The sequence below is a fragment of the Mirounga angustirostris genome, unplaced genomic scaffold, assembly GCF_029215605.1.
Source record: "Mirounga angustirostris isolate CCGP_5_RB_7025 unplaced genomic scaffold, mMirAng1.0.hap1 SCAF_10, whole genome shotgun sequence".
Classification (NCBI taxonomy): domain Eukaryota; kingdom Metazoa; phylum Chordata; class Mammalia; order Carnivora; family Phocidae; genus Mirounga; species Mirounga angustirostris.
In genome coordinates this window covers 29,339,667-29,367,027 of record NW_026991718.1, presented here as the reverse complement: position 1 = coordinate 29,367,027, position 27,361 = coordinate 29,339,667, and the positions used below count along the sequence as shown (strand labels likewise).

General features: G+C 47.1%; 1 protein-coding gene across 3 annotated transcripts in view; it reads right to left on the bottom strand.

Annotated features, from left to right (window-relative positions):
* The window catches only part of VIT (vitrin), a 102,018-nt gene that overhangs the window by 3,051 nt on the left and 71,606 nt on the right, over window positions 1-27,361 (bottom strand). For 2 of the 3 annotated variants that reach the window (XM_045884408.3, XM_064572110.1), the window contains 6 exons: window positions 26,045-26,089; window positions 24,492-24,554; window positions 20,461-20,608; window positions 8,277-8,380; window positions 4,535-4,761; window positions 1,523-2,036 (listed from right to left, as the gene is read on the bottom strand). In XM_045884408.3, coding sequence (XP_045740364.1) covers window positions 1,523-2,036; window positions 4,535-4,761; window positions 8,277-8,380; window positions 20,461-20,608; window positions 24,492-24,554; window positions 26,045-26,089 — 1,101 coding nt within the window. The remainder of the gene's footprint in view (window positions 1-1,522; window positions 2,037-4,534; window positions 4,762-8,276; window positions 8,381-20,460; window positions 20,609-24,491; window positions 24,555-26,044; window positions 26,090-27,361) is intronic. The other variant, XM_045884409.3, reaches the window with a different exon arrangement.

Genomic DNA, 27,361 nt, shown 5'->3' with positions numbered 1-27,361 from the left:
ACGGACTAAGCCCTCGTTTTTGCACAAAGATCAAAAGGCTGCCCCCCAATAAAGACAACACAAACGGTATTCAAAATTCAGCTTTTCGGATCCTCGAGTCTACCCTCTTGGGAACCTTCTACTAGCAATTCTGACAGATGGTCAGCCAGCCCTGCTGTGGACACTTCTAGGGACACAATGCTCATTGTCTCCGTGTAATTGGCATCTATTGGTCCTAGTTCTTTAAAGCTTCCCAGGACATCTCCCTCAGTCTTCACTTCTCCTGATGAGGAGGCCAAGGATAGCCTTTGGGTGAGGCCAATGGAAGTCCACTTAGAAAAATAAGTAAGAGTGGGGCTGACCGTGAGGTGGAGACAGATGTTTGGACATAGCAGGAGAGCCCTGGGCTTGTAGTCAAGAGCTGGCCCACCAGGCTCTGCCCACTCACTTTGGAACTTTTAGTAGGTTCCTTCTGAGCCTTCAACCATCTCCACTCTGCGGACATGAGCCCAAGGGATGCTGTGACTGCTGGCACGCAGACCATCTCCGACCTTGCCGTTGTGAGTCTGCCCCACAGGCTCTACAAGGGTGAATCACTGCTTGAACCTGCTGTCGGCTTACTCTGGTTTCCAGAAAGCAGAACTGCTGGTCCATTAGGGCTTGTTTGTTTTTACCCCTCCTTGTTTAGGGAAGGATTCAAAGCAGCTTTAAAGAATACTGAAAATCCTGCAAACTAACAGAAATTAAATGCAGGCACAGAAGGGAGCCACCCTGGCCCCAAGTGAGTCTTGTACACTAACACTTATCTATGGGTCATGGGTGTTCACTGACAACTTGGTTTACTTTTATTATCGTTACTATTATTATTATCATTGGGGGTTTTCTTCAGGTTGTTTGTATTTTCATGGTATTTTATGGTACTTTTGAAAATGGTGATTAAACATTGATTCTGTGGAAAAAGGTGTTAAATGTGACTGATTGTCTAAGCATTTACAAAAATATTTTTGCTCATTTTTCATGGTTTTAAACTCTCTGTTGCTCTCTTACAAATTTTTACTTGGAAATATCTCTTTAAATACTTTGGATGAAAATTCCTTTGAGGTTTCCTCAAAACCCCCAACATCTGGCTAGCAGTTGCTTACAAAAAATAGTACTTTTCTTTTAAAACGCTAGTTTTCTTCAAATTTCTGACACAATTTGGTGGTCTTCAGTAGAAATTACAATAATGAGTCAAATTCCTTTTCAGTGTGTTACACCTTCGTGTGTAAGGCCTCAGAGCGTCGGACGTAAAGGAGAGGCCTGATGTTCCCGGTCGCCTGTAGGCCTGGGGTTTGCCACAACACTTTGGAAACCACCTCGGGGCTCCCGCCTTTCTCCTTTGCTGCTCAGCGAGGCTAGTCGTGTTTAACAACACCCCTAATGTGTTCCCTGTGGTTTTGAGCATTTTATTACATGGTCGACAAAACCAGAGCCTAAGAAGACGGCCCCTTCCTTGTCCCACTGGCCCACCATGGCCCCGAGATGCTCAGCAAGACCAACTTACCCTTGTGATGGGCAACCATGGCCGGTATTCGGACGTCGTCGTAGGACCTCCCATCAGTGATGAGGATCATTAACTTCCTCTTGTTGGGCTTGGACTTCTTGAAGAGCTGTTCCAGGGCGTAGTTTATGGCGGTCCCTGTGCTGGTCCCACCGCTCCAGTAGCCCACCCTACTGATGGCACTGAGGACGTCGGAGCTGGTGGTGTAATCTTCAAACCCAAATTCCAGGCGCTGTTCGTAGGTGTACTGCACAACCCCGATCCGCGTGTCTGTTTCTGAAATCTCAAACGCTTTGGTGATGTTGGCCACAAACTGGAGAACTGTGCGGAAGTTGCTCGTGCCCACACTGCTGGAGCCGTCGATGAGAAAGCCGATGTCGGCGGAGTTCCAGCAGGTCTTGCTGCAGGCCAGGCGGTCAGTGTCACAGACCCGCTTCAGCAGGGGCTGCACGATCTTGTGGAGGCTGAACCAGCTCTGCACACTGAGCGAGTAGAAGCCGTTCGTTCTGCACACCGCCTGCAAGACAGAGGGGAGGGGTACTCGCCAGCTCGGGTGTCGAACTCTCCAGGCGGTCACCATGACCCCAACCGCCAGGGCAGGCAAAGAAAGAAGCAGACAGACTCTTGTTTTCTGCACTCTTCTTCCTACAGCTCTTTCTCTACCTCGGTCCACCCGGTCAGATGCCCACTGGGGTCAGCCCTGGACTCACTCCTACTCCCTCAGCTGGGTCTCCGCTTTAGGGGAGAGCCATCGGTGAAGCAAATCCTTCAAGAGAGAGGTGAATCACTGGTTTCAGCTTCATATTTATGCCTCTCTGGGCCCCTCGGTTCATTTGTACGGGCAGCTGTCCATAAGATTGGCACTGGTGGGCACCAACATCTGAGAGGATTAAAGAAAGCTTTTGTTCTGATCGGGAAAACAAGACACAAGAGAAATAGCTAGAGGAGTGTTTCCAGAGCGGCCCTGCGCCCAGCAACAAGGGGTCCCACACATACGTCAGGAGTCACACTAGATGTTCTTGAGAGATTCTCTCATAAACCCCCATCCTAACCCCACAAGGTGGATCTAACCCCCCTTCATGAAGGAAACGGGGGGCCAGCTGTGAAGGGACATCCTTGAGTCCCTGAGACTGGAACACAAATCTCTCTGCCTTCAAAACCCCAGCTCTGTCCTCCAGACAACCCTGCCTCCAGACAAATGAGTATTTATTGACTTGTGCCCAGGTTTGTTCCAGAAAAAACAAGGCAGCTGCAAATAAACATGGATCAACCTGGCCTGTGTGCTCCTGGAAGGGACCAGGCTTGTGTTCCTAAAGTGAGGCGTTTTCTCCTTGCCGCTGTCTCTCCGGGGGTCACAGGGAGATTCACAGACCTGGTGACTATACATGAAGTTCTAGAATTGACCATTTATTTTAAAACAAGAAATGACTTTAAAATGTCCGAGGAAATACTTTTAAGGGGTTGCAAAAACCTAAAAGAGGCTTATAAATCTTTCCATAGCCTAGGTGGTATTTGAGATGAGTGTCCCGGCTGAGCTGAGTTCTAGCCGATGGACAGAGTCGGGGGAGTCCCACCAGGCACTGGCTGAGGTCATGGAGGGAGAAGGCGGTGGTGCTGGGCATGGGCAGGAGACACTGGGCATGTCAGGACCACACTCCAGAGGGCCTCAAGAGTAATGGGGGACAATGAAGGGTTTGAAGCAGGGCCCCATAAAACTGGAAGAGCTCATCGTCAACATGAGTGGGCTTCACTGTGAAATGTACGCCAAACTGGGGAGCCCAGACAGGGAGACAGAGCAGATGTAGAGTGCTAGCTTGCCCTAGGGAGGTGGCACTGGGAGTTGATAAGGCCTCCTGGGATGACTCTGGGCCTCTGGGACAGCTGTGGGGCCCTTCATGTGAAGTCCAGAGGAGGAACGAATTTGGTGGGAAAGATGATGCACTTAGCTTTTCACATGTCAGACTTAAGGTTCTTCAGCACATCGGGTGGAGAAAAGCCAATTGGCTGGAACAGATGGCTACAGAGCTCAGGAGAGACCAGGGACGGGGACAGGATGAGGGTGTCTGCTGCTGGTGAGGGAAGGTGGGAGCTGTGGCCTGGCGGGAACTCCAGGGAGAAAAAGCCCAGTGAGAGAGGAGGAGAGGGCCAAGAACCGAGTCCGGGGAAGTCTACATTTAGGGTACAAGACAGGAAAGAGGAGAGAGCAAATGAAATAAGAGCTACATTGGGTCCTGGAAGTCAAGGGGGATGAGAATTTCAAGGATGATCGAGTGGTCAGCAGCTTGGTATGGTGCCGGAAGTTGAGCCCTATCAGATCTGGAAACACAGACTATTAAAGCTGGAAGGGCATCAAAGACAAGTCAGGACAAGACATTCCCTTTCTTCTCTTCCTCCCTACCTTCCTTTCTTTTCCAAGCTGGGGCCTTTTCTTTGGAGGCAGGTTTATGTGGAGCCCCACTGTGTAACACATACAAAAGGTGAGCTGCTCTGTTGCAGTGGGTTCAGAGGCCTGGGTCCCCATCTGTCCTACCCCCATCTGCTGCTAGCTCTCTCTACAGGACCCAGGAGCAGGGTTTGAAAACCTGATCTCCCTGACCTGAGCCATTGCCTTCCTTTTCTTGTTTATCAGGTTGTTTAATTTGCAGTGTGTGTGTGTGTGTGTGTGTGTGCGTGCACATGTGGGTAAGCAAGTATATGCGTGCCCGTGTGCATGCTCATGAGAAGCCCTGCTGGGCTGCCTGGTGGAGGTGCCCTGGGGAGCCTCTATCTGAGACCTCAGGGACACCGCTCCTCCTGAGGTGCTGGTGCTGGCCTCAGTTCACCAGGGCAGTGTGGGGTCTTGCTCTGAGAGGACAATTCCAGTCCCTCACTTACTAGCCTCTCACTGGAGGCTTCCCTGCCTAGAAGTAAGCTCAATACCCGTTTGAAGGCATGAGAAGAGTCTCGATGGCTGTTACAGCTACGCAAAGTGCAGCGGATGCTGGTGTTGGGCGGGTCCCTGGGGCAGTTCCGTACCTTATTCGAGAAGTTGGGCTCCGCCATGTACTGCTTCTCATTCTCAGTGGCACCTTCGACGGTGATGAAGAAAATGTTGATTCCTGACTCTCTTGCGAACCTCGAAGCCTCCTCCACCTTGTCCGTGGGCCAGCCGTCCACAATCACCACAGCCACGTTGGGAGCACTGCCTCTGTTCCCATTAGCTTTGGAAAAGAAGTTCTTGGTCACGTAGGAGATGGCCCGACCTGGAAGAAACCAAAAACTCATGCGTGGAGTGACCGTGATCACGTGGCTTGGAAATAGAGGCAAGATCCCAGCGACTTCCAGACGGCCAGAGAAACCCTCTCATGCCCTCCCTTTGCGTGTTTGTTTCTCTTTTTTCCTTTTTTAAAACCACATGAACTATTTTGAGGCGTACAGTTCAGTGGTCTTACGCACATTCACATTGTACAACCATCACCACCATCCGTTTCCCTCCCCCATTTCACTTTAGGCCTTTCACTTCTTTTTTTTTTTTTTTTAAAGATTTTATTTATTTGACAGAGAGAGATAGCGAGAGCAGGAACACAAGCAGGGGGAGTGGGAGAGGGAGAAGCAGGCTTCCTGCCGAGCAGGGAGCCCGATGTGGGACTCGATCCCGGGACCCCGGGATCATGACCTGAGCCGAAGGCAGATGCTTAATGACTGAGCCACCCAGGCGCCCTAGGCCTTTCACTTCTGATTCTCTATTATTAAAAAAAAAAAAAAAAAGAGTCTTAGGGACCAGCAAACAGATGAGAAAGGCTTCCATGGGAGTAAGAGGGTCCCTTCTTTGCTGGGTGCTCGAAGTGCACAAAGCTCTTTCTGGGAGTACGGGGTAGGAGCGGCTGGCCTTGACTGACAGGAGCCTCTTCTCGGCCTCCTGCAGCTGGGGCTTGGCCAGCCTGGGGCTCCAGGGGCTGTGGGGTGTGGACGGCTGTATTCCAGGTGCAGTGGCGTCTTCTGTCCAGTTCCATGGGAGGGGCACGGGTCCGGCTGGCCGGGGAAGCACGGTACTCACTGAGAACTGAGGGACTGCGTTCCAGCCCTGGCTGTGAGGACCCAGGCAGCCCACTTCAGATTTCCATTTCAGCAGAAAGCCACAGCTGGGAGGTGTAACAGAGCCGCCAACATAGCTTCCCAAAGCACTTGTTTCACACTGTCTAGGACCTCAGGAGTTTCTCACTGAAGGAGGGGGACCAACTGTCCCAGTTTACTGGGCCTCTCCCAGTGTAAGCGCTGAAACCCCATATGCTCCTGGGTAAATTGGGATGACCAGGTCAGTGTAGAGTTAGCATAACTGCAAATAAGAAGACAGGGCTCTGTGGACCCCTGTGGGGCATGGGGGGGATGGTATATCCATAAATCCCCTGAAATTATACACAATATTTTGTGTATATAAGTATTTATTTAGGTAGAAGAGTAGCTTTCAGGAGATTCTCAAAGCAGTCCTCAATCTAAATAAAATCAATCTGAAGTCTTAAGACTTTAGGACTGGGGCGCCTGGGTGGCTCAGTCGTTAAGCGTCTGCCTTCGGCTCAGGTCATGATCCCAGGGTCTGGGATCGAGCCCCACATCGGGCTCCCTGCTTGGCGGAGAGCCTGCTTCTCCCTCTCCCTCTGTTTGCTGCTCTGCCTGCTTGTGCCCTCTCTCTCTCTCTGTTAAATAAATAAATAAAAATCTTAAAAAAAAAAAGACTTTAGGACTAAAATCATTACACTCAATGCTTTTTGGTTTGGGCCAGGATTCTGGCTCCACTGGCTAGTGTAATCTTACCTGGTAAATGACAGGATCAAATAGTTACATACGTACGAGCTGGAGAAATGGCTTGGAGACCCCACGTGATCGGGCTGCACAGAGCACAGCCGCTAAGGGGAAACAGCCGCTGAGAAGAGAACTGCCTTCACAGCCAAGGGATAATGTCCCTGGAGGCCCAAGGCATCCAGCAGGCCCCTCTGGCTGAATGTTGGATGCCTATAAACAGAGCACACCCCTGGCCTCACCCAGTCTTAAATCTGGAGGTCACAGTCCACTAGTGCTCAACCCCAGATCCCATCCACCTTCCAGCATGTCTTGAAAGCTGAGGCCAGAACCCCGAAAACCACATTGTTGGGACTCTCTTGCAGCTACAGCCCTGGATTTGTGCTAATTTCATGAATCAATGTGCACACATGAGATTTAGAAGAGGGAAGTGAGGCAGAGACCGTATGTACTTTTGACTCTGCTATTTCTGCTGCTGAGCATCTGTAGGGTACTTGACTTCTCTGGGTGGTGCTAGAGGAAACTATGTCTGGTCTCTAGCTTTGTTGCTGTTGGGGTGGGAGGGTGCAGAACGTGCATTTTGTGGGTGTGAATGGAAAAGGCAAGGCCTGGTTTGGGGGCTGACGGCTGTAGCAGAAGCCCCCTGATTGTGGGGGCTTCTTGGCTGAGTCAGATTCCCAAAGAGGCTGTGCAATTTCCTGATCTTGGAAGAGACAGCAGCTTCTTAGAGGTCCAGGCTCTGCAGGAAGCCATCAGAAGTCATCTCTCAAAGTTCAGCCTCGAGCTCATTCTTCAGCCCTTTTGATTATTCTCAAAACCATTTAGTACCTAGGAATAAATCCCTCTCTGTTTCAACCACTGAAATGGATCCTGTTCTCTGAACCCAAACCCTGATCAGTACAGGGCAGAAACAGAATATGCTATCCCCTAAAAAAGGGATATGATTTTATTAAGACACCACTCTAATCCCATCAAGGATAAGGATATAGGGTATCTTCTGAAGTTTCAGTCTTATTCCATGATTCATTACTGGAATGTCATTGATTTAAGTACTCAATCGAAAACAAATCAGAAATCAACTCTATCATGTTTAATACGAGGTGATATTGATTTGGGGTCCTGGATAGCAGTGACTTGGCCAGTGTTTTTTTGGCGTTTTTCAAAGGCTCTTCATTTTCAAGATACTACTATACTGGTCTACAGAGATGTACACTGTATCATATTTACAGTAACTTCAAAGATGTTTCTTCAAAGACAGGTCTGTGTGCACTCTATGCCAAGCCACCGCGGCTCACTTCTCCATTTCTTCGGATGTTGATGATACAAAGAGGTTCCCTGAGAGGCAGACAGCCGTCCCAGTGCCCCCAAAGCCAGACCACCATTTACGAATTGGTAGGTTGGCACACTCACTCACTGGCTCACTGGCAGCCTCTGAGCTTGGTTAGTGTGAAACTGTTTCCCAATGGCTGGTTAGATCCTGGTGAACTGATAAAATGGTGTCTGGACCTGCCCCATGCTGGCTAGACTTGGACTTCTGGTAAACCTGCCACCCCACCTCCTAGCCACCAAGGCTCAGACATCTCGGGAGACTCAGCTTGAAACAAAGAACCTGTCTCTCTTTGTACAGCCGTCACTGTAACAGGAGCTCATTGGAAGAAGACCCCCAAGGGGCGCTGTGGAGCTTTCTGAGTGGAATTGGTTATAACATTTAATGTTACATACTTGATGACATGTCAGCCAACCAGGAAACAGTTATAATAGCAGTCCTGCTTGTCCCAAAGAAAGCTGCCAACCCGAGGAACCAGGCATGCTGGAACTCTCCAGCATACGTGTGATAATGATTCTTGCCCCTAAATTCGATGATACTTTAGAAAAAATACAAATACTATGTGAGTCATTTCTTGATGGATTATTATTATTTTTTCACACAGAGGGAGAACCGTGGAAGCAAAATAGAATGATGTGAATTTGGATCGCATACCTGCGTTAGAAAGTCCTCCTCTCTGGGTGATTTTCTCTATGGCCATCTTCAGATCCCGGGAATTCATGTGAGTCCTGAGGTTAAATTGGGCAGCAGGGTTGTCTCTGAAGAGTGAGAATCAGAGAAATAAAAATTAGCTGGGAAGTTATTATCTTTGGAGGAAAGCAGAAATCAGAGTCAATTCTTTTTTTTTTAAAGATTTTATTTATTTATTTGAGAGAGAGAGTGAGAGAGAGAGCGCAAGAGGGGGTAGGGTTAGAGGGAGAAGCAGACTCCCCACCGAACAGGGAGCCTGATGTGGGACTCGATCCCGGGACTCCGGGATCATGACCTGAGCCGAAGGCAGTCGCCTAACCAACTGAGCCACCCAGGCGCCCCAGAGTCGATTCTTTTATATACAAATAGAATGGAAACCGCTTCAAAGCCTTAAGCTGCATTTTATAAAATGCCCCACTGTGGACAGAAGTAATGGTCAGATGGGAGGGCTGGGGTCTTCCTCAGTGTGTGTAGAGAAAAGTGGTCTGTTCCAGGCCTCAGGGTTCTAGTTTTGATTGTGCTGCTTCCTCGCTGTGTGACCTTGGGAAGTCACTTAACTTCTCTGAGCTTCGGTTTCCTCATCTAGGTAAATGCAGAGATCACAGCATTCACACTGCTAAAAAACAGGATGACTGTCAAGTGGGATTTTGCAAATGTCAGCGTGTCCCCAGGCTGCCCCAGACCCTCCTCTCCAGGGAGAAAATTCTAGCTGATAGCCACTCCCTGGGTTACCCCTACACTGGAATTGCATCTTAACTGTGGTGTCTAAGAGAAGACATCCCTTCATTTTCTCATTTTATGGTTCCTGTGACTGGGTGAGAATATTCACATCTTACCCAAAAGGTTAAAATCTATTAACCAAAAAGTCGGCTGGAGAGGAGGTGGAGTAAATAAGTAGAGAAACAGAATGAGAATCCTTTTCTACAGGAGTCTCTGTGGGTAAACTGGGCAGATACGCACGGGAGCAGCCGAGCAGAGGGTGTGGATGTATTTTATGACCAGGTGGGAAGGGGGCCGGGAAGGAGGGGGGCTTTGTCGGGTGGGTGTGTGCTCTCACACCCATGACGAAGTGGGGATGCACAGCAGAAGCATATCTCATAAAGCACTGACACTTAGCCATTGGCAGGCTTCAAGCGAGTGTGACCTCTAAGGTCCCACAGGACCCCGCACTCCAGAAGAGCCTGCACTTGGTTCCATGCTCTCATGTTGCCATCTTGAAATCCTTAATGTTTGAAGCTAGGGCTCTGCAAATTATGTAGCAGATCATACCTGCAGGTGTCTAAGCCTTCGAGGGGAGGGAAAAGACTTCTTTGAAAAAGTAGACTCCACACCCAGTGTGGAGCCTGAAGTGGGGCTTGAACTCACGACCCTGAGATCAAGACCTGAGCTGAGATTAAGAGTCGGCTGCTTCACTGACTGAGCCACCCAGGTGCCCCCCCCACTTTTTTTTTTTTTTTTTTTTTTGTGAGGGCAAAGACTTTTAAAAGCAGCCTTTCCACGAACACCGGGAATAGGTCTCGGAAGAAGCAGCTCTAGGCAGTTTAGGTGGGAATTCCAAGGGGACTTATAGTGGATTCTTAGCAAGTCCTTGGGGGGACCTGGCAGCGTGGTCACCAGGAAACCAGTTCCCTAGGACTGAGAGGAGACATCCTCTGCCTCTCTCCCCGCTTCCCTCCCCTGCTCCATCCCTATTTTCCGACTTTTCTAGCTATCTCCAGGTGATTGATCTCTGTCAGAGGAGAACTCCTGGAGGCTGAAGTGTGACCCTCTGTCCTCCCCTTTATTAGTAAATATGAGGGACATGGGCTGGTTCTGAGACAAAACCAAAGTGAAATTCCCAGCAGGCATGCTTATCTCTGTGAGAGGGGTTGGGAAACTGGGAGGACCAGCTCCCTTTGGGGAAGACAGGGAAGTTTAAAAGAAGCTCAGGGAGAAGGGTGTTGGGGCCAAACCCAACCAGATGAAATGCCACCAGATGAAAACCAAGGATTCGACAGAAACAAACAACAGTAATGACAAAGCCAACTGCAGAATGAGGAAACGTGGGCATGTTAGCTGAGTCCGACCTTCCTCTCAACCTGTGTGCGGGGTGAAGCCTCGTGAACTGGGGCTACAGTAACACAACCCCTGTGCAGGTCACACAGAGGAATCGCACAGAGAGGGAGCTCTATTGCTCAAAGGCTTTCGGGTTTATATTCTTTACAGATCAATATCGGCGAATGCTGAACTTGCCCCCTAGCCATCAAGACTCAAAATGTGGGCTCCATCTTTACTTGCTCGTCCTAGGGCCTGTGAGTCCTGTCAGTAAAATCCTGTAAGTCCCTCTGTCCAAGATCACTTGCTTTTATCCCTCCTCCATATGCCTGCAGCGACCCTCTGAGTTCAGGCACCTTACTTCTTGCTGTTTCTATTGTAAGCATATTTGGTCTCTGGAGAGCCAACTGTATGCATATCTGCTTAAAAAAACTCCTCCTCTACTCAAAAATCATCAGAGGCTCCCATTGTTAAACTTCATATTTTGGCTTTCAAAAGCCCATCCATAATTTAATTCCAACCCATCACGTTCATATGGTGCTCTCTGTCTCCATCTCGGTCTCTCCCTCTCTCTCTCTCAGGATAGCCTATATTCTAGGCAGAATGCATGGCTCACTATTTCCTGGTTTTCTAGCTAGCTTTGTGTCCTTGCTCATGAATCCCCTCATCTGGAAAACCCAAATGTGCCCACCCTCCAGATCCAGCTCCCTGTTGCCTCCCTCCTGCCCAGCTTACAGCCTCTGCACCTGACGCTGCTTCTCTAACCCACAACACCTTACACAGCCCATAGCACCTGTAGGCTCTCAGTGAACAGTACTGAAGAAACACACATTTCTTCTTTCTTCTTCTGTGCATCTCTACATCTAAATGCTGGCATTGCCCAGGGTGTATCTCTCCCTCATGCCTCCCTCTTCAATGTATGCACTTCCATGGGAGAGCTCATCAATTTCAGTCTCCTGGGCTTCAGAGACCATTCACATGCCAACAGCTGTCCAGTGCACATTGGCCGGTCCTCTCTCTTGAACCCCAGATAGACATAAAATGACTCCCATCCATCTCCATCCGGAATGCACTGGGTGGTGCCTGGAGGTGGTCCACAACCATCTCAGGTTTGGTATTTCCAAAACTGAACTCATATATCTTCCAAATCTGCTCCATCCAACCACCCATATTCCCTTCTGTATTCCCTCTTCTCACTCACTGTCATCCCAGCAGAATGCATTGTGGTGAGGCTTTCTTCATCAAATGCCATGTCCTGTCAGACCAACCTCTTAAATATCTCTTGTCTCTCTTGCATCCTTTCCATCCTCATGTTTGGACTTTGATCTTTACTTTCTTGAACTATTGCTATAGCTTCCTACCTGGTCTTCCCAGAGCTGCCTCTGCAGGGGACCTTTTATTCAATAGGCTGTCATGCTGATCAGAGGCAAATTAACCTGGGAGCTAATAATACCTCTTCCAAGGGGCCTAATTTTGTATTTGTAATTTTGTGCTCTTTTTCTTAAAAGGACCCTCGAACTGCATAAGCTTCAGAGTTCCCAAAGTCTTGCTCTTCCCTTGGTGACCAAAGAATATTAACTTTCTCAGGGCCTAAAAAAATAAAATATGAGTCGAGCCAAAACAAACAAAATATTATTGGCTATAAAATGAAAAGTTGCAAACTTGATATTGTCAATAGTAAGTATGTAATTGTCGACCAAACATTAACACAACATCCAGTTCATTAATTGTAAAATTTTAAACTCATAAAACTTGAATACATTTGAAAATGATTTGTGGGCTAGATCTTCTCCCTTGCAAGATTTCCCGAGTATGTCTGATGATTGTGAAGAAATCATAGCTAATCATAAGCTAATCATTTGCTCATACACAAATAACTTAAAAAGCAAAAATATAACATTTTTTTCCAAAAGTTTTTCCAGAAAAAAATGTATTTAAATGTAGAACTTAGTCACTTAGTCACATCCGTGGCATTCCCCCGAATGCTGCTGAGGAGGCTTAGTATTGAACACTTTGCAGAGCAATCGATTACCTGTCTCTTTCCCATACTACATTTACAGCCAAGTCTTATTCGCAGTGGTTACGTTCTATAAAGTTACTGCAAACATCAAATTAGCAAATACTGAATCATTGCTCCTAGGGGAAATATTGGCTTAGGTTCCTGTGGGCCTCTGGTCATGACATTTTTGTCAGTAGATCAATATATAAACTTGTTTTATGTACATTTCTGTTGGAAGACACCTAATTTAATGTATATTTGTTAAAAATAATTAATCACATGCAATATTTCTGTTTAATAAAACACCAGCTGAGAAGGGTTTAACAGCTTTCTGACCCTGGATAATGTTACTATAAATTTCCTTGGCTCTTAACTTCACAATCCTGTCCACTATATTGTGGTTGTTGTTTTTCACATCAGTTGTCACTTCATGAATTCATTAAGTTCAGCTACTTCTCCGTAGCTTCATCAGGCATTCTAGTTATTACTTTAGCATTTTCTAGAGCAGAATCACATACAGATCGGTGGTTTTCCTTTCTTTTTCTGAAAGTGCTGAATCATTGGCTCATTGACATTGAACTCATGCCTGAAGGAACCTATTGAGCAGTTGCCGTTTCTCCGTAAGTACCTCACAGCCTTCTTGTGCTTAGAACACTAGAGAGCTTTCCAGCACTATACTTGGGGGCCATTTAAAATAGTGAAATCACCAATGAAAAGCACAAAAATAGGAAAAATGTGGCACTAAATAGATTGCGACGAAGAGACTTGTTAACAGCATGGCAGCTGAAACAAGAAGGCAGAACATTGCCTCGTTTGACCTCGGCTGGGACCGTGCTTCAGGCAGCTCAAATCCCACCCCTCTGCCGAGCTAGTCTGCAGATGGCTATGAAAGTACCATGAGAATTTGCTTGCAAATATGGAAGCCACAAGTCATGAAGACTGACTGTTACTATTTGAGAACAGGCTCTATGTCCTAGTGTTTCCTATCCCTAGTGCTTAGCAAAAAAGGAACTAAACAGGTAACTGTGGAATAAATAAATGAGGAAAGCTCAATGTCCTCTCCTTTCTTGGATCATCCTTACTGGAGTTGAACACTCTGCTCCTGAGCTCCACACTGATACTTCTCTTTATTACATCATAGAGGTGGATGAATCCATCTACAGAGGCAGACAGATCAGTTATTCACATACCCAATGAATAGATGCTTTTAATTTTATTTAGTGTTATTTCTTTTAAAAATATTGCCTCCCTTACTAGATGGTGAAGTCCTGAAAAACACAATCTCTATCACATTTGTTGATTTATTTTTAATGGACTGAAAATTTGGATCAGAGGACCTCTGAAACTCTCCCGTTGCTAAAATTATTACTACGGGCAAAGCTACTGAGCCATTCATCAAGCGACTTACAGACAAATGTAATCAAACCACTTAGAAGAATTTTACATTGTATTCCCTGCAAATGACATAGAGCTTTGTGCATGGTAAACACTCAATAAATCTCCATTAAATTGAAATGTAGTTAAATCATAGGAATGAATGATACGTCCTTAACCTGCAAACTGTAGCAGCTCTTGGTACCAGCACACATGGGTGTGTGCATCCTTTTTCGGGATATGTAGGCTGGTGGCCTGACACTCTAGCCAGGTTACTTTTCAGAGACAGAGACTAGTTGAAAAGTTCAGCTATATTTCTGTCTAAGCAAACTTCTAATTTGTAATTTTACTATAAGATCTCCTTAAAGGGAAACATTTTTTTTCCCTCAGTGATATCAAAGATTTCCTTTGCAAATAAGAGAACAAAATAAATGAAGGTTTATAGCTCAAGGAGAAAATAACTAATTGTACTGTTTGGAAGAGAAGCTAATGATGAGAGATTATAGGGAGAATTTGGGCAGGGACAGGAATAATTTATGTGACAGGAAATGATGACCCTGTGAGTGTTTAAGAAACAAGAAGAATGCCTGTCAGAAATGGTCCCTGGTGAGCCCGAGGAAGGCTTGGCACCTGGGGGCAGGGCACGGGGATGGATGTCAGTGTGTCCAGGCCTCCCTGATGGTAAAACTCGCCTGAAGCACCTGTTTAAGTACCCACGAACCAGATCTCATCCTGGCAGCAGGTGGGCATTTTTGTTTGTTTGTTTTAAACAAGGGATCCAGGTGAATCCTATCCTCAGGAAAGTTTGGGAAGCTCTGGAGCCTGGAAGACTTCTGAGGCCCCTTCAGTTGAAGCCCCAGAGGCTCCTGCATTAGCCCCACGTACTCGCAGTCATACCGCGCGAGCCTCTTATGCCAACAGAGACATACTAGCTGATAAGATCTCCTATAGGCACCAACTTTTCAAAACCGTTTCCTCCTACAAGGCATCACCTTGAGGTTACAATAAAATCACCTGACTATATTGACTCTTCTCATCTTCTCAATGCTAAAATGTGATAATTTATGGGCTTAGTCACTGAGATGAACCAGGCCTGTGCAATCGGGAGGATGTTCTAGGGTGGCCCTGCTTGCCCAAGGACATGCTGGGAGCTGCAGGCTGGGTGGCAGACTTATCCCTTGAATGCATCGCCCAGCTCAGAGCGAAAATGAGTTTGCCCCCATCCTCTCAAAGGACTGAGTGGCTCTGGCCACCCCTGTGGCCCGGGCCAACCTGCCAAGGGACTTGGTACAACTAGCCCCGTTTGAAAGGATGCTGGTCCTACATTTCCTAGGACCAGAGATGGGAAGCAGGGTCTTATAATCAAATTTTGGTTTTAGATGAATGTTTTTGGTAATTAATAACAAGAATTCAATGCACCCACCAAAAAGAAAATTAACCTGCATAGCTCTTCCTGTGGAGGGAAATGTGGACATGCAATGTGCCGATCTAAGAGTCACGCTGGAACACACAGATTCTTGGGCTCGCCCATCTGTACCTGCGTCACAGGGCTTGGAAGCACTGCGACATGGAATGTCTGCAACCCACTCCACGTTTGGCACTTCCTGAACTCGGGCCCCACGCCTGGAGATCGTGTCGAAATGTAGATTCTGATTCTGTAGGTCGAGAGTGAGGTCTGAGGTTCTGCCTTTCTAACAACCTTGCAGATGATACCATGGATCATAAGAGGAGGGAGGAGAACAAGTAAGAAGAATCTGGAGAAAGCATGAGAAAGGCTGAGAAAAGAAGGAGGAGGAGGCCCAGAGCCGGGAGAGGATGCCCCAGATGACAGCATAGGCCTGTGGGAATAGCCGAGCATGCACTCTCTGCTTGCACAATAGAGTTACCTGGGGAGCTCTGAAAATTAATGACGTGTGGGTCCAACACTCAGAAACTCTGATTTAATCGATCTGAGTTTTGGTCCGGGAACTGGGATTTTCAAAAGGTCCCCAAGTGGTTCTAATGTGCACCGAGGTGGCCATCTGCTTCTCTAGCACAATGATCTAGGGATCGGGACGTAGGAAGAATGATCTCAGGGGAGCACTGCGATAAGCCCAGTCAACGTGCGATGGTGGGGAGGAGGGGAGCTGGTGAATGCAAGTGGTGGAAGTCAAGTGCAGTCCTTGTTTTATTTTTACCTCCGGGAGAACTCAATGGGGAGGAACAGAAAAAGCATAGGATTTTTGGGTAAATGTTATTCATGGCTCACTCAGCCTTGAGACTGTGTCTCTGAGGACTGTGGCTCAAGGGCTCACCTGCTGTCTCTTAGAGTGTAGGGTAGAGGCACAGTCTGTGCGGTTCGGCCCCGGAGAGCCGATGACAGGCAGGGCCTCTGGGATCCTGGTAGTTTCTGTAAAGGCAGTGGAGGGCACGAGAAGACTGGGGTGGGCACTGGAGGGATCTGGGCTCTGGACAGCGTGGCCACTTGACTCCTGGGAAGCTGAGCTGTCTCTTGCCCTCTTGGCAACAGACCGGAATTAGAATAAAATATCAGCTCCTGGGTATTAACCAGATTCTGGTTTAATGAGTCTGGAATGGGACCCGGACATCAACATTTTTAAAGTTCCCTAGGTAATGCCAGTGTGCAGTTGGGACCTACTTGCTCTGAGCCCTATGGAGCTGTCTCAGGCTCCAGCCCTGCCCACACCTCCTTTGCTGCAGACTCAAGAGAATGTGCCAGAATGTATTAGTTTCCTATTTCTGCTGTAACAAGTGACCATAAACCTACTGGCTTCAACGCTCATTAGCCTTACAGTTCTGGAGGTCAGAAGTCGGACATGGGTCTCCCCGGAAGGGCTGTGTTCCCTTCTGGAGGCTCTGGGGTGGGGGTGGGGGGCCCACTCCGTTGTCTTTTCCATCTTCTAGAGGCTGCTTGCCTTCTTTGCTCATGGCTCCCTTCCCCCATCTCCAAAGCCAGCAGTCGTCTATCTCCGACCGCTCTTCCATAGTCAGACTGATAACAGCAGGGAAAGGTTCTCCGCTTTCAAGGTCACATGTGATTAGATGGGGACACTGGATAATCCAGGATAATCTCCCCATCTCAGGGTCCTTAACTTTAATCACATCTACAGAGTCCCTTTTGCCATGTGAGGACAACATATTCATAGGTTCCAGGGACTCAGAGGTAGATGAGTTTGGGGGCCACTCTTCTGCCTGCCACACCTGTCCTGATACTCGTTCTTCCCTCCACTCCAACCGTCCCCCACACGGTGGCTCAGCTGGCCCAGGGAGCCTCTGGGCATCTCTCCTTCTGGAGAGGGTGACAGTGAGGGGGTGGGGGGAGCCTCTGAGGATACAGCTGCAGCTCTTCAGTCCGGGGCCGACAGGTAAGATGAGGAGGGATGTGCATGCCACCCCAGAGCCACTTTCCAAAACACTGGGCAGCTGTGACAGAACCATGAGCAAAGAAAAGTCTATTTCATTTTGAAATGAAGAAAAACCAGCATTTTGCTTTGTTCTATAACTGTTTTCCAACTGTTGATATCCTAGGGTTGATTACAGAGTTCAAAAGAACTTGTGCAATTCTATTCCATTTATCCTGAAACTGGAGACTAAAACATAATCATCTTGAAGGTCAGGGGGCACTTAGCTGCCGTGAAAATGCAAGCGGCGTGGCTTCATTCATTCCGCAGATTCATTCCGAACAGCTACTTGCTCTGGCTGTTCTTTCACTCAGCCTTTCTGAGTCCCCGTTGGTATTAAGTGCGATCATGAGCCTGTTGCTGTGTACTTCTCCATTAGAACTCATGTGCCAGATGAGGGCTTGGTCCTTGGCTTTTTGTCTAAGGATAGTGTCTCCGTCTTCAGCGTGGTGGAAAGCCTCACTTATCAGAAGCTTTTTGGGCAGATGAGCAAAATCTTCGCTTTGAAGTCAATTCTGTTTGACATTTTAGGAATTAACCCAAGATTTAATATTTGTCCTCTCCCCAGAGGTCATGCATTTCGCTGTGTGCTCTTGGGAAAGTCACTCAACCTCTCTGAGGGCAGCACTGGCCTCTCCTTGGAGGGCTCATCCTTGATGGGCTGGTCATTTCTTTTAGAGCCTCATTTCCTCTCTATCATCAGGAGGTGGAAGCAGGATCTTTCTATGGCCCCAAGGCTCTGTGATTCTGAGAGAGCAGGGCTGATCCCAGTGATGGTAAGGTGGGCATTGCACCAGGAGAAGAATCAGATTCCCAACCGGCCAAGCATCGGCTCTTCCTGCTTTTCCTTTTCCAGAAACACAGACCCCATATCTGCGTTGACTCCTGCCTCCTCCCCTTTTCCGCCCCACTCCCTCCCTCTCTGGGCACTAAGACCAGGATTGGAGGGAGCCCCTCAAGGAGAAAGCCAGGAGGCTGAAATCAAGCAATTTCACTTGCGCACAAGGATTTCCCCTCGTGCCTCATCACACCCTTCTTACACCGCCCTCCAATTTATTGTGTTCCCCACATTCCACTGAAGGATGCATCACCTCCGTGCAAAACATCATGTTGTTACTAATCACCCCACCTTCCGTCCCCACCTATTTCTAACCGGAACCGAGGCTGGAAGGAAGGGAGAAGCGGCTCATCTAGTCTGTTAGCCCAACATTCATTTATTGGGTGTCTTCCGAGTACAGAGGCAGTCACTGAATCACAGACTGTCAGGCTGCCAGAGCCCTAATACATCATCCCATCCACCCCCAGTACTTTATAGATGGCAGTGCTCCCATGGAGAGGTCAAAGCACCTGCTTCAGGTCACCCAGCAGGGCTCAGGCCAGAATTCAAGATATCCTGTCACTAGTTCATTGTGCTTTCCCCTGTGCCCTGTGGCTTAAGGAGGGTGCTGATGATTGATTCGCTTCTGTGAGCATAAAGTGAAGGAAAACAGACACCATTTCTCTGAAGTGCTCCGAATTAATAAGGACCGGGGATGCAAAAAAGACGAATAGCAAGGCATTTTTAGAAAGTGAAATTGGAAAGCATGGAGGTAACTCTCTCCTGCAAATGGTGATCACATTAGGAAAACGTGGGGGAAATGGTCTTCTGGGGGCGGGGAGGAGCCTTTACTGAATTGGTTTTCCTTCCTTGCTACATTGGCTCGTTCATCCACCTTCTGATTGGCACACACTTTTCTCCTGCCATTTTTCTTTTCCTTGACATATTTATTACCTTATTTTCATATTATACTATAAACCTTAGTATACACAGCTTTTAAAGCAGATATTTTTAATGCAAGATGACACACCAAGCTTTGAACCCCCCAATAAAATTGACCGGGGACATCTGGTACTAAAATCCTTGCATATCCTCCCCAGAGGAGACTGCTCTCTGTTTGCTATCTTTAAAAAGTAGTGCAGGAATGAAAATAGGCTGACGTTTTGAAAACAAGAAAACAATGACCAAAAAAAAAAAAAAAAAATCCTATTTTTCTACTTCAAGTTAAAGTCCTCAAGATAGATCCTTTGACATCGAGAGTTGACATTTGCAGCAATTGGTTATTTTCATCTATTTGACTCTGACTATATACAAGTGCCAGGTAACTCATCTACTAATTTTTCTTCACAGGAACAGGAGACAGTACTACATGTGTTATTGGGATTCAATGCTAAAAATACAAACGTTATACGTTCTTATGAAAATAAAGGGTTTTTGATTATTTCTTTTGACAGTTCAAAAATCAATATTCTAGGGCCTTTGATAGAACAACCTTGGTTAAAATACTGCTCCTGGAGATCCTTGGGAAATTTTGAAGGATCTGGAGACCCTCTGTTGTCAGGTATAAATGTTTTTACTTTTTTGGGGGGGGCAGGCAAATAAGCTGGGGCCGCAGCTTCTCAGCAAGAGGCACCAAGGTCTATGTTAGTTTCCATTGTTAAGGTTAAGCTGAAGATCTGTGGGGAAGGAGGGTTCATATTGTGTCTGAGGGTCCTTTGTGGAAAGTGAGACCATTATCCTGCCCTTAATGGTTCCTGGTCAAAAGTCCATCTATCATTTGAGATCTGTGCTTGTTTGCTCTTCCGATTGTTTGCTTATTATGTTAACATCTGTATATCGGCGTTTAGGGAGAAACCTATTATTATGAAATAAGATTGACTTATTACCCCCAATAAGAGAAAAGGTTGAGCTTGGATGTCAGTATGAATGCTCAATTTCTACCCTAACTAGAATAATAGGATGGACTGGGGACAGTAACCTGGTGCTCAGCTGACTGATAGAGGCCACTCCCCTCCCCACCTAGTGTTCCCCATTACCTGGTAACCTTTTCCAGGACTAGCACAAAGGCCTAAAGCCATATGGAGAAAAGAGAAAGGCCAACCTATAGCACCGTATTTTCTAGGCGTCTTACCTATAGGTGGACAGAGCACAGGGTGCAGTCCACCTTCTTGGCTTACAGAAAAGGAAACTGAGGACAGAGAGGCGAAGCCCTGGCCCAAGACCACGTAGCTTGTTACTGGCTGAGCTAAGACTTGAATCCAGCTCTCCTCATTGCCAAATAAATATTCTCTCTACGAATCCTGAGTGCAAATGCCATTTACTTCTAAGTGTTCACTAACCTGTCCTTCCCTTCTGGAAGAGTCAGATTTCTTAAGTAGCACCTGAAATTGCTGCCGTTTCTTTCATTTACATTTGTATTAGGGAAGAGGATGAATTTGTGCTATAGGACACGTTGGTATTATTTGTGGCACAAGATTCAGCATGTTGGCATCACTCGGTTTCTGGATTAAGAACAGCACTTACCCATACTGAACAACGCCCATCAGTGGACCGCCAGGGCCAATGTCAAGAGCTTGGGCAATATCAGCCAGGAACTGCTTTTGGATTCGGAATCGGCGTTTGCCAATGCTCGAGCTCCCATCAATTAAAAATGACAAGTCAACTTTGCAGTCTGAGGAATGGAAAAGGGCTCTGTTATTCTGATGATCTCTCATTGCATTAACCCAGGCTTTTTCTCCTCTTTCTCCCCCAGGGCCCCCTGAGAATCCAATGCAAAGAAAGTAAAAAGTAATGGCAAGACGCAGGGTATATTCACTTATTTAAGTTCATAACAGATTTTCACTGGGCACCAAGGTCCTGGACACCTGGGCTAGCACTTATTTCTATAACTGCTTTAGAATTCTCTGTATCAGGGCGCCTGGGTGGCTCAGTTGGTTAAGCAACTGCCTCCGGCTCAGGTCATGATCCTGGAGTCCCTGGATCGAGTCCCGCATCGGGCTCCCTGCTCAGCGGGGAGTCTGCTTCTCCCTCTGACCCTCCCCCCTCTCATGTACTCGCTCTCTCTCATTCTCTCTCTCTCAAATAAATAAATAAAATCTTAAAAAAAGAATTCTCTGTATCAGCCAACTTAGAGCCTTCAGAAGCAATGGCCTCCCGGTCAAATGTGGGAAAGCCCTGAGGATGGTTTCCCCGGCTCAGACCACTTCAGTGCAGACCCCCCAGATGTAGAATTCACCAAGATTGAGTCTCAGGAGCTTGCAGTCCCTTACCCTCATCTTAATTTTGTAGAATTATGTGTTGGGTTTTTATAAAGGTATAAAAAATTCTGCAAGGCCAGTGCTAAGGGGAGGGCAGGAATGGTAGAATGAGAAATTGATACCAGTTGTCTTCACTTCCCCAGGTGAGGCAACCGTAGAATTACCCACATATATCTACACATCTCAGGACTTGTTGGTAGCAAGCTTTGAATTTTTTCCTTTCTTTTAGTTGTGATAAGGACTAGGACAGTTGTTCTGGCTAGGATCTCTGGATATGAGGCTATGAGGAAGGCAGGGGGCTAAAAGCTCTTCTCAACCTTTCAAACGCTGCAGGAGTTGGTGGAAAGTCACATAAGCTAATAGTTAATGTCCTCTTTGCTCTCGATTGAAATTACATCATCTTAGTATGATAAAACTGATTATTCAATACTGTTCAGAAGTTCTTATTAGGAGGTATATATCCCTTTGGTAAAAAAAAAAAAATGGGGAATGAATCGTTGAACAGCTGCGATTTGGGAGACAAAAATATTTCAAAACAGAGTTCCATGGGGGAAAGAAAGAGAGAGGGACAGTAAAGGTAGGAATTTCTGGGCTGCAGTATCCACGAGGACATGCGAGCAGTGCTGTCCTTTCTGCCTTTCTGCAGCCGTCTGGACAAGCCTGGAACTCCCTAGGCTGCAGCACGATTGCCCAGGAGGCCACCACTAGGCTTCTCTTCTCTCCGATGCATGTTGCATTGCTTCTGTGCAACCGGGGTCTTCCCATTCCCCAGGAGGAGATCAGTAGGCAGGGAGGGATATAGGTATATATTAAACGAGAGCAAGAAATGGACATGAGTTGACACAGTGTTAAGCAGAATCGGTAAGAGATACTTATTAAAGAGTGATACTGCAGAATTGGCAGATTAAGGAAAAAAGTTATATCTGAGAATGTGCTTCATCATCTTGCACTGGCGCCTGGCAACGAAGGGCAGAGGAGAAGTAGGCGAGGACAGAGACCTCTCTGGGCCTGGCTGACTCTGCTCCATCTGGAATTAGTGCCTTGGCTCATTAGTGGATCTTGCAAACTTTTATTTCCTGTCTGCCTGGACATTCAGTGCCTGCCAACTCGTCCTGTTCAGCTGGCTTCCCCTGTCCTTTGCTGCCCCCAAACTGCCTATGCCAAAGCATGATCCTTGAGATGAAGATTGGAAGAATCAAATAAAAGCAAGAAGTGAGAGGCTTAACGATACCGTGGAAGCCTGGGAAAAAGCAGAAGAGAAGCAGAACTGTTCTAAGGCTTGTGATGTTGTACCCCACACAGGGCCAACCCCTTCTTCCCTGGGTCTGAGCTGGCAATGAGAATTGTTGCCAGCAGGTGGCAGTGGTGTTCTTCAGGGCCCCCTGCTCACCGCACCTGTGGTGTGCTGGAAATGAGGACTCCCAGGCTCCACCCAGATCTACAGAATCAGATCCCCATTCTAACAAGATCTCCAGGTGAACTGGGTGCACGTGAAAGTTTGAGACGTGCCCCTGGTCAGGGGTTTTCCTTCCAGCTGTCAGCAGATTAGCTCAATATGCTTTTTAAAATGAAAACTTAAAAAAACAAAAAAACTTAATTAGAATGAGGCCCAAAGGTGATTTTCTTTTTAAATAAATAAAGCACATGGATTTTGAGTCTCTGTTTTGCTTCTTCATAGACAATTTTTTTCTTATTTCTTACATCTTGAGCTGTGCTCAGGATTGAAGTGCTCACTTCATAGCTAGGTTTTAAGAAGCTGAGATGCTCTCTATTTGCTTGGCTCTCTTTACTCACTACCCTGATGGCTGACATTGGAATCACTCATGCTCTCCATTTCCCACGATGCTTTACTGATCATAGTTTCAGCTCTGCGCGTGTGCTGAGACCTAGTGCCCTCCTCGTACTGAGATGAAAACATGCTGATAGGAAGATGACATCAATACTACAGGATAGAACTGAGTCACTAAATGTTCAGCATGAGCAATTTATTACTGTCACAGAGGACAGAGATTGGAGGACAAGGAAGAAAAAGAGTGTCCACAGGAATCAATCTACCAATTTTCTTAATTGCTTTGGTTTTCTCCAACATATGATTTTATAGATGAATACTCTGTGCTGTCCAATGCATTAGGCTAGTGTTTCTTAACCCTGGATATGTATCAGATTTGCTTATGCAGCTTCAACAAAGGAAGATGCCCGGGAATCACTCTGGGATGGGCTTCTCAAGGTTTGACATGCACAGAAATCACTTGATTCAGTAGGTCTGAGGTAGAGCATGAGATTTTGCATTTCTAACAAGCCCACAGGTGATGCTGATGTGGTCAACCTGTATCCCGGGTAGGAAGATCTAGGCTGAGGGTGATTCCGTAGGTATGAGCCAGCAATTGGGCATCTTGAGTTTTTAAAAATGTCTTCAGGTGATTCTCCTACATAGCTGGGTTGTGACTCCCAGCCCACAGGTGGCTGACTTGCAACGACTCTCTGAGGGTATCTGCAGGTGATCTCCTTGGCCTGCAACACTCAACTTCGTCTTGGTTTTCCTCTTTTTCCCCTGATCCTTCCTTCCTGGTATCTTCAGGTGGCTTCTCCTCCACCTATTTAGTGCTGAAGTTCTTCAGGTGTAAGCCCTCTTGTTTCCCTTGGTCACCTTTCCTGTTTTCATAACCTTGGTTTTGAATCCTAGCTCATCATCTTCCAACTCTGAATTCCCAGGTGGGCTGCTCCTTCTCAAGTCAGATCTGGGTAGTCAACTGTCTACTAGACCGAATGTCTTGTGGAAGATGGCAGTCAGAAACGATCTCCCTGCCCCCACCTGCCCCATCCTAGTGGTCCTCATGGCAGCGCCCATTATCCCAGTTGCTCAAATCATCTTCGTCGGTTTCCTCTCTCACACCTCCACCTCCAAACCTCTAGATTCGTCCTTCTCTGTCTCCTGAATCTGCCTATTTCTCCGCATTTCCACCTCCAGCTCAGAGCTCTGTCTGCCATCCTGTTCACAGGGCCACTGACCCTGCTGGCAAGGCTGTCTCTTCCTTTAACCTCCTCCTTTGTCTCCTCTTTCCATCCCACCCTGTTGCCATGGTGATGTTGAAAAAATCTGATCCTTTCCCCTTCGTGCACACAGACAGTTTAAATCCTCCATAAGCTTCCCTTTCCCCTTAGAACAAAGTGACAGAAGAGAGGAGATAAATAGATCCAGGGTGGGAGAGAAGGGGGTTTGGGTGGGCTGAGTGTGGAGAGAGGGGAGCAGATCGGATATCACAGCACCTCTGGGTTTCCAGTTGTCAGTTCACTTACTTGCATCTCCCTGGGATACTGAATCCAAAGACTGTGTGCTTAATTCTTCTTTTGGAACAAATCCTGGAAAGAGCAGTAAAACTTTTGGTGACTTACAAGAACAGGAAGCATCTGGCCTTACCCCAGGGATGGGGACATAATGGATATTCACACTCAGCTTGGGGTTCGGGGGGAGGCTTGGCTTAAGGCTGACTGTGCTCTTCTCCACACTGCCCCCGCCTTCAGAGGTAAGAATGAATTACTGACAGCCTACTAAAGACACGGGACTCTCCTGGGTGCTCAGGGGGTTTGAAGTCAGAAGACCAGGGTCTGTTCCCTACTGCCTGTTAACAGAGTCTGAGCCTTAGTTTCCTTACCTGCAAGCAGGAAACACTTGGCCAGTGTAAATTATCCCTCTGTAAAATTCTGAAAATCTCAAGGTCAGGGCATGGGTCTTGCTCATCATGTAAACCTTCACTGTGCCTACCCCATGTAGGTCCTTGGTCAACATTTGGTGATTGAGTCAATGAACAAAGATGGGTGAGACACATGGACAATCTAATGGCGGCAGATATAGACTGAAGGGAGGACCTAAGATCCCCAGTAACGCAAACAAGTAAGAGGGTCCAGAGAGCAATCCCTCCCCTCCACAACCTGAGATTAGAGGTAGAGCTGCAAAAGGGTTTTGTGCTTTGAGAGTGTGCATGCGCGCGCACGCACGTGTGTGTGTAATTTCAGGCTCAGGAGTTTTCTTTAGAGCCATTTACATGGGAGCCAAGTTTACACATGTATCATTTAAGGGATTAAAGACAATCAATGAGAATCTTTTCAGGCTCAGGAAGGCCAGTGAGTTTCTCAGGGAGCACCAGAAGTTGGTCAGTTGGTCTCCCTGTTGTTGGGATGCCCGGGGGCACCCTCCCAGAGGCTCTGGGAGAGGAGGAAGGTGCTGGAGGTTCTGCTCGCTCTTGGCTGCGGTGAGCTTTCTCTAAGTTTGTTAGTTTTTCCAATTTGCCAAGCACATGATTTCATCTTTCCATGAAAGGTCAATCTGCTCATCCCACTTCCTCGCATCATTTTAAAAATTCGCTTTGGGTGTCTAACGGCATTTCTCAGCCAGGAGCCTCTCAGAGAAACTGTCCAAGGCTCCACGTTGGAGGGAGGGGGGAAGAAATGAGAGGCCAGCGTCCTTTCCTCCACCCCGTTTCTCCCTACCAGTAAAATCTGCCCTCAGACCGAGAGCTGGATTTGCTGTTGGAGTTTCAAACACTTAATTCAGTAAAAAGCGAACAACACCCATTCACGTGAAGGGAAAGCTGAATACCCCTCTGCAAAGAAAGAAGGGGAAATAGCAGGAAGTCAGGGTATGCTTCGAGATGGAATGAGCATTGAAGCCTCATTTGGGGGCGAGGAACCCACTCACTCCCGTTGTAGATCTTAGTCTTCACGTTTCTCATTTGTTACCCAATGGACAAGAGTGGCCTCTGCACCACCCACTGGCTTGTCAGACTCTCCTAATTCTGTCATCCTGTGTGTCTCCATCTAGTCATGGCCAGGAGGTTGGGCTGCATAATTACCTGCATCTAAAAGGACCGATCCAGGTTGCCACAAGTCCATTTCCCCTGATTTTCAAAATTAAAAAGAAGCAAACTTGTTATTTAGGTGAAACCAGCAGAAGCTCTCAAATGAACTTCCAGGATGATAACATTTTTCAGTTGTGGCAGAGAGTTCAGTAAAGGAACATGGGACCAGGCTTTAGAAGGCCACCTAAAACCTTTAGGATTTTTTTCTTGGAAAGCTCTGAAAACCAAAGACAGAAACATCTTTGCCTTTTCCATTCTTTCACTGTGCACCAAGAACCATAGAAAATAAGAATCCCAGGATTCGAGGGGGCCCAAAAGCTCACCCAATCCAAACCAATCTCCCCCAGCATGCTTCTACAACATCCCTACCAAGTGACTGCATGGCTGGTGCTTGAATACCTCCAGGGACAGGGAATTCATTACATATTCAACCAAGATAGTACATTCCTTCTTGGACCACTGAGACTGTTAGAAAATGTTTCATTGTATGGATCTGAAATCTTAATCCATCCCTCTATCCACGCTTATGAAGCACCCACTATGTGCCCAAAGTCATTTTAGGTACCTCTGACTTACCCATCTGTTTATGTTCTCTTCCTTAGAACGACACAGAACAAATCTAGGCCCCTTCAGAGGGCAGGTGGTCCCCTCATTTCCTGAGTATCTGCTTCTCACACCATGCCACCTGTGCACTAAATAGCAAAGCGGTGCCTGGCCTTTCAGTAAAGTGTTGAACGCCCCCACTATAAGCTGGTGCTGATAAAGTAGAAGGGGTGGTCGGGAAGGGGTATTCTTACCCTGCAGTCCCTGACGGCTGTGGGGGGATCATGGCCAGGAAGCGCTCAGAGGCAGCACGAATGTGTTATGAAGCCTCAGAAGGACACCAAAAATAGCTGTGTCTCTTCCTCTATCCCTTCTCTGCCCACCTCCCCAGCTCAGAAAGCTGAGGGCCTGATGAGCCCATCAGCTTGGCTGCATGCTGCAATGATGAACACACTCAAAAGAAGTGGTATTTTCCTTCGTATGATGAGTTTGTCAGGCTATTTTGAAAGGCAAGTCTGTGTTCGTGCACATTCTGAGTTCATGGCGAGAACGGAGTTTAATTTGGCTCAGCCATTAACCAGGTGTATGACCTTAAACAAGTCACAGACCCTCTGTGAACCTTAATTTCTTTGGGAATAACATTTGCAGGTTGGGTGAGATGATCTCCCAGTTCAGATTTATGATTAATACGTTTAAACCTTCTGCTTCTGTGTCGCCACCTGCTGGCAAAACACGCCCTTTCCCTAAAAAAACCCCCAAAACAGAACC